Source organism: Notothenia coriiceps, unplaced genomic scaffold (genome assembly GCF_000735185.1).
Source record: "Notothenia coriiceps isolate Sejong01 unplaced genomic scaffold, NC01 NC01_scaffold00032997, whole genome shotgun sequence".
Classification (NCBI taxonomy): domain Eukaryota; kingdom Metazoa; phylum Chordata; class Actinopteri; order Perciformes; family Nototheniidae; genus Notothenia; species Notothenia coriiceps.
In genome coordinates this window covers 9,911-17,391 of record NW_011365698.1, presented here as the reverse complement: position 1 = coordinate 17,391, position 7,481 = coordinate 9,911, and the positions used below count along the sequence as shown (strand labels likewise).

General features: G+C 38.4%; 1 protein-coding gene across 1 annotated transcript; it reads right to left on the bottom strand.

The window, feature by feature from the left end:
• Positions 1 to 1,757: 1,757 nt before the first annotated feature.
• Positions 1,758 to 4,320, bottom strand: klf17 (Kruppel like factor 17). Its single transcript, XM_010789536.1, has 3 exons — positions 4,118 to 4,320; positions 2,899 to 3,991; positions 1,758 to 2,792 (listed from the first exon to the last, which is right to left on the bottom strand). The coding sequence occupies exons 1-3, from the start codon at positions 4,196 to 4,198 to the stop codon at positions 2,617 to 2,619; spliced, it is 1,350 nt and encodes a 449-aa protein (XP_010787838.1). The 5' UTR covers positions 4,199 to 4,320; the 3' UTR covers positions 1,758 to 2,616.
• Positions 4,321 to 7,481: the final 3,161 nt, after the last annotated feature.

Genomic DNA, 7,481 nt, shown 5'->3' with positions numbered 1-7,481 from the left:
GTATTATTTAATTTAATTTGTTTTTGAGAACTGCTCAGTCCTCTATTAAACAATAAACGAGAAGATTCAAAGAGAAAATAATCATTGCCAATAATAGAAAAAAACACTCACTGTTGTCATGTGATTATGTATTTTGTAAAAGTAATGTGGAGTGTGGTGGTGCATGCTGGTCCAGGTAGTGTTACTGTCTCTGTTCAAGTGATTAAAGAGATGTATCCCATATGATGTTTTTGATGCCAACTATCAACTCCCTTATGTTCTTCAACCCAGTCACCATAATGAGTTGCTTTAGATTTGAATGCCCTTTCTCTTTGAATCAACATATACAAACTGGCAATAATGATAAAGTAATGTGTGGAAAACAACAGTTTATACAAACAAGCTGGGAATTCATTATATATCTTTGAATGACAAAGACATATTTTACATGCTGCTCCATTCAGTTCCTTAACCCTAGGAGAAAGGGTCAACAGCACATTTGGTTAACTTATTGGTTTTTACAATTAACTATTGAGTATTACTACTAATGCAATGGTTAAGGCGATTGAAAGTGGTAAACCCTGCATGATAGGTTAGGAAGATGTTAATATATGGATGAACATTAGAGGGCAGTATTTAATCAGCAGCAGAACAAAGTTTGAAAGTTTTGAAATTTGAACCAAAGCATGCTGTTGGCCCTGACATCACTTGTGTTTTCATTTCAAATGTATATTAGCTGTTAATGTCTGATGATCTTGACCCTTAAACAGCACTTGCAATTGGCACAGGTGTTGATGTTAATGCACAATAATAATGACGATATTCTGTTTCCTTCACTGAAGAATGAACCCTACTGTGTCCGACCTAAACATGCTGAAAATGTAGGGCTTAAACAAGATTTGTAATCTCTGTCACTGTTTGTATTAAAAATGTGACCAAGCCGACAATAACACTGTAAAGAAAAGAAGTTTGCATTTTTTTCCCGTCTAAAGTCGAAATAATGGAAAAGCATCGACGCAGACCTTAATATAGTGAGTGTTTCGTCAAACCAGTGAAAAGCAATTTCAAAATCTGGCTCCAGTCCAGCAGGTATACACAGGGATCCTAACATCTGTGTTTCCACTGAAAATGTGTTTCAAAGAAGAGCTTGAGTCATAATGCTGCTGGTATTGTATTTGTAAATGCATTTGTCTGGTTTGAAGAAATGTTTGATAATGTTTGATTAAATTCATTATTATTTCTAGTTAGTCTTATGATTTATTATTCTAAAATATAAGAAACTGGGATTTAACTTACTTGAGATGAATTTACTTTTTACATGAAATGTTAAGTTTAATTGTCACTTAATTCAATTTAAATTCATAGAGCAGAAATTAAAGTGCATTTTTAAGTATGACGTTTTTCATTTGAATGTTTTATTTGCCTAATTGTTTTAAGTTAATGAAAGTGTGTTTTTGTGTTTCTTAAAGGTTTTCAACCTACATGAATAATGAATGCTACATGAAAGCTAAATGAAGCTAAACGATGCTACATGAAAGCTAAATGAAGCTAGACGATGCTCCATGAAAGCTAAATGAAGCTAGACGATGCTACATGAAAGCTGAATGAAGCTACATGAAATCTAAAAGAACTCCACTTGAATTCAAATAAAAAGGAAAGAGTCAAGATTGAGTCGTCCCGTGCGTCCTTTTGGAGTGAACCAGGCCATTATCAAGTTTAGGCAGGAGTCAATCAACACAAATCATAACTTGACAGTGAGAAAAGAGGCAGATAACAGATACTTGTAAAAGTACTTTTATTTTCTGAGCCCTTAAACACATAAACAATTGTAATGTTTAAAAGTGACACATTGAACAACCATTGGTTGCAGTCGATTTCTTCATTCTTAAAAAAACACACCATAACAGCATACGTGTTGTTTCCCCAGAAAACACTGCACTGTAAATGACATTTGAATCGAGTGAAGTAAGGTTTTTTGGAATACTCAAATTGATTGAAAATGAGCCATAGTACCTGAATTTAGCAATGCTCGAGCTCAAGCACAGAGCAGAAGTCTGAAATGTAAGCCAAGCCTACACTGCAGCATATCTATGACATTTATTGTGTAGACTAACAACATCCTTGAGAAACAATAATACAAAAGTGTCAATAAAAAACCTAACCTGATTTGAGTAGTGTCAAAGATATAAGATGTAAACATTCCAAAAATACAATTTACAATATTTACAAAAATCTGGGTCCTGCCCACAGTGAGTTTTTTCCCTTTTGGAGGGTAAAACCCAGTCTTGTTAAGGCACTTACTAACAATAACTTATTTTATAGACAGGGTGAAAAGGTCTTAAATACAAACTCCTATAAATTTATCCAAAGTTCTTATATCCACAGATATGTACACAATCCACCAGCATTCATTCTTCATTTACATGGAGAGGCACTTGACTTTTGAAAACATTAAAAGGATCCTATAGAAAAAAACGTGTGTTTTGTTTAACTCACACCACACACCAAGATTCCTACAGGGACGTTTTGTCTCATTGGTTTGGGCCATATGCACAAACTGTCCAAAAGTGAGGCACCAACTCTTGCTTCTTCTGCTGGGAAGATCCAGGCATGATGGGTGCAAAAGATCAATATGGTCTACAAGTGCCTCTTCATATGGAGAGCCAGGTGATCTGAGCGTGAAAATGCCCGCTCGCACATATGGCACTGGAAAGGGCGATGTCCGGTGTGCTTTCTGAAGTGACGGGTCAACTCATCTGACCTTGCAAACTTCCAACCGCATCCTTCCCAGTTACAGTGGTAGGGCTTTTCACCTGAGAGACAAAAAAGGTTTGTTAGATTTACAGGATTTACAGTGCATGAACACTAAGTATAAAATAAAAACAGGTGAAGTGCCATTTAAAATGACTTGTTTCTTACCTGTGTGTGTTCTCATGTGGGCCTTGAGGTGGGAGCTCTTGGTGTAGGTTTTTCCACAGCCAGGGAAATCGCAGCTGTGCGTCGCTGCCCGTTTCCTTGCCCACGACCTTCTGCCTCTCTTCTGCTTGATGCTTCCCAAATCATCCTGTGCGTAAAACTCCAGCAATGATGGCGAAGATGGAGGAGTGAGCATCATCCCCTGAACAGAAGCGGGATGCTGCTGGTGAACGCGGACAGGCTCTCTGTGCATGCTGTACTGTCCTTGAAACTGTGCCAAACGCTGGTGTGCATACTGCGGCTGGTAAGGCGAGTTCATGTACTGATTGTTGACATGGTGATGATTCGGATGAGAGTTCATCTGCGCCAAATGGCAGTCTGTGCGCACTTGAGATGCATGTTGCACTGAGTGTCCACTGAATCCCTGCAAAGCACCTGGAACTGTGGCCTGGTGGTGCGTAAAAGCGGCTTGGTGCACTGGGCGCATGAGGTGCCTTTCATACAGTTGTCCCATAAAGTCCCCACCAGCACCCATCATACATGACTGGTCTACAGGCTCGGTTTTAATTTTGTATCCAAGCGGGGGAGGAGAAGTGGCCACTTGGTGATGAGCGGGAGTTGCTGGAACGGTGCCCGGATTCAACGCTCGTAGTTCGGTGTACTCCATCTGGTTTATCGCCTTGCCTGCGCTCTCCGGTGAACTCTCCCCGGGGTAGCCGATCTCTGGCGTGAGAAGCTCCGCCATGAGACTACGGACAGGGCTGGATCCCGCGAAGCTCACCATCCCGTGGTAGCTCTGTGCAGCCATCGGAGCCGGAGGGTGTTCGTTGCTGTCTGGCACAGAGCTGCAGCTCTCCGGTGACTCCGGCAGAAAGTACACGCATTGCTGAGGGGGAGAAAGGTTCCCGTTGTTGCTCCCAACATCGGAGTCGATTGTGTTTGACAAAATGAACTCGAGGTCCAAGAATTTCCCCAAGTCGTCGTCGTCCTTGGGGGAAAACGCAGGTGACTGCACAATGCTGAACTCCACTTCCAGGAGAGGGTTGTCTGCGTCACCTGTGGCGCTACGTCGAGCACACTCATCCACCTTGCAGATCTGCACAGAAAAGCACCAAAGTTAGAAGACGTTTCTAATCTGAGCCAAATATAACAATTACATCATTACATAAATCGACAGCTATAACATACCATAAACGTGTTACACTTTAAATAATTTACTTACATTGACAAAATGTTTTCCCTCCATCGCTTGGACACTTGGAAACGCTGCTACGGCGGGCATCATTGCTTCAGCCACAGCCATAATGAGCGCTTAGATGACAGAAAACAAGAATTTAAACTGTAAAAGTAAACTGGGACTTTGCTATCTGTCCATGAATCGCCTGTTTTGTTACGTTGAGGAACGTTACAGGATTCAGAATGTGAGTGTTAACAGTGCTAATAGCCTCTTATAGCCTCCTCTCCTAATACTTGGAGGTGTGGTTTATACTCCCCCACCACAACACACGCACACACACACCTCCCCCACGGCAACCAAAAGTGCAAACACACATAAATAAAGTGGCATTCAGGTGCGCCAAGCAGGTAAATTAATGAAATGCATGACTTAAAACAGTCACCCACAATTTCATATGAATCATTGACTAAGCATTACTTTGCATGAAGCATTAATAACACGTGTTTGAACACACACATCCACACACGCTTTTTCAATCATGACAGTGGTTTATTGATAAATTATACAACATTTGTCCATATCAACTTTCATCATCGAGTAAAATATAAAGTTGATGTATTATAAAACTCACATATACAGCAGCAATTTCTGTCTCATGGGACAATCAAATATGTCTCTCAAGGCACACAGGGGGCGATAGTAAACCTGGCATCACAGGGAGTATACTGGGAAATCGAAATTCCAGTGCATAAAACGTTATCCAAGTCTCTGGTCATGTTGTGTTTAAGTACACATGCTTCCTAATATATTAGTTTAGAAAACAAACATAACTTATAATGTTTTCACAAAATCAGAATATGTCCAATCTGTGATAATTTGCTACATTAAAAACAAAACATTTAGCGAAAATGAATTTATTTTACAGTTGAAAGGTATCCATCAGTTTCACCCAGAATCTTCCAACACTCTCACATCATTAATTTGTCCCGAGTTGATCCCTGTACGTTTCACACGGACGTACGAAGCGTTGGCTCATCGAAAGAACCTGTTAATCCGGGTATAGTCAACAAAGAAAAGCATGTTTCTTAATGATCTCCTCCCAGCCAGCATCTCTGTTAACCCCCGGCAGCCATTGCTATGGTAATGTCTGGTGGATGGGTGTCGATGTGGAGAACTGATAACAGCCAACAGGAGAAAAAAGGTTTATGTGAACAGTATTTTTAATTTTTAAAAACCTCCAAATTATTCAGTAACCATTATTCCATAGTTTTTGTAAAATATTTCCCCCAACCAGTTCAAATAGTTTCACTTTATCACATTGACATGACTAAATATCACTGGGGAAGCATTGAAGTCATTTTGATAATACATATGTTGGCTTGTGGTCATATTTAAACTAATTTAACTTATAACAAAGTGGGGTCAATTTTTTTATTTTTAAACTTTCCATGTGGGTTCGAAACCCAAAATCCAAAAAACTAATAAATAAAGTAACATATAGCTATACCACAGCCTTATCTGACCATTAGAAAAATTGTTTATTTTTTCAAGCATTAAATAAACAGATGCAAGAGTAATAACCCTTATTTGATTTTCAATATATAATAGCATGATAAATCATATCTACACGCAGTCGATTGTGGCACAAATTCTAGCGATCATTATTCTTATTTGGACACAAAAGTAGACTCTTTTCTGAAGTTTAAAAAATATGCTTTATTATTTAAACAGAGAAACATTAGTTGTTTGAACAATATATTTAATTAGAACTGGGGTTAGATTTTTAAATTCCAAATATGGAAACTAAACTAAATAAACCCATTGGGTGTCTTTCCTCCTCTCTCATCTGCTGCAGCTGCTGTGAGGGCAGCGTTCTGCAGCTCACTGCCTTTATACTCTGTTATTTTTAAACCTTGCTTACGCAAAACAAGTTCCGGTTCTGTCTTCGAGCCAAGTGGAAATGGACTCTGTTTCCTGGGGAAAAACTAGACACTTGCTTCCTTGCACTCTGCAGCCACCTTGATACAGTATGCTTAGCTGTGGAAAGACACATGCATGCTGCAGGACAACTATAATGTTTCTATGATAACAGTTTAAGAAACTAGTGTACAGCGTACTCAGTAGCTGTGTTGTCTTGGGTCAGACACTTTGCCCAGTTTATGGTGAATTTATTTTACTACTGATCATCCTACGATATACCCAATGTTCTTAGGCGGGCCTTTCCCTTGAAACTATGAACGTTCTGAAATATAATTTAGACAATAACAAAACTAAAACCTGTTTAAAATGCTATGATCTCCCCCCAAAAGAAAACCATCCTCTATCTTGTTCCATCAAAGACCCAGGTCATGTAAAAACCTCAGAAGAATAGAGAGACAGATCCAGATAAAGAATCGCCCTGGGCTCAGGTTTCTCCTTTTGTGACTCGCTTCTCTGAAAGGGAGGAAGTCTTTCAGCTCAAGTGTTTTCTAAACACAATTACTTAAGATTACAGTTAAGCAGACAGACTGAGAGAGCAAAGGCATCTCATCCTGGAGGATACACTGACATGTTTTCCAAGTTAAGATAAAAGAGGCAGTTCATCCTATTGTTTGTTTATACTCCTAAAAGTATCCAATTGTATTTTATTTTATTACAGTAAGGCAAGGCAATTTTATTTATATAGCACTTTTCAGTACTTGGCGATTCAAAGTATAAAACATTGCAAATAAATATGTCTTAGTCAGATTCCGGCGGTATTCAACAAATGTTTGGTTCCTTTTAATCCAAACCTGCTTTTTGAAAACACATGTCAGATAGTCCTCCAACTCCTTATCTCTATCTTTGTTCTTCTTCTGTTCCAACTAACGTACAAATAATTAAAACAACAATATGTTTGGGAAAAAATAATAAATTGAGTTAGCTGTGTGTTTCTTTTGAGTATTTGACAAGCAGACTAACAGAGATCTATATGTTTTTTAAAGTTATACCTACGTGGTCATAGTGGATGTCTTGACGTATAGTCAAGTTTATATGATAAATCAACAGTTCAAAAAAGTGATATAACAGTAATGGCTTAACGGTGAAATAGCTAAATCCAAACAGTTAAAGCTAGCTAAAACCTAATAGAAATATGTAACTCGGCGAAATAGCTTAAGATAATGGGTACGTATATTTAAATAAGTAATCTAACAGTAAGCTAATAGATAAAGAGTATAGGAAGCAAAACCTTTAGCTGAAATAGTTTTAGCTTAAACTAGGTTAATAAACATTTTAAACTGTTACATAAAAGCAAGATACATGGTTTGAATATCTAGTTTTGCCACAAACAGACCAGAACATTAGTCTACTTGTACAAAACAGCAATGCTTTATTATGTTTTTGAATTCAAGCCTATTTAGGGCGTACTTTGGTTCCCAACCTTCTCTCT

Bases quoted from the DNA above. Each gene is read 5' to 3' on its own strand.
- klf17 (XM_010789536.1), bottom strand. From the start codon at position 4,198: ATGGCTGTGGCTGAAGCAATGATGCCCGCCGTAGCAGCGTTTCCAAGT. The intron at 3,992-4,117 runs GTAAGTAAATTA...TTTTCTGTGCAG, and splicing joins AGGGAAAACATTTTGTCAAT to ATCTGCAAGGTGGATGAGTG. The intron at 2,793-2,898 runs GTAAGAAACAAG...TTTGTCTCTCAG, and splicing joins CCACATGAGAACACACACAG to GTGAAAAGCCCTACCACTGT.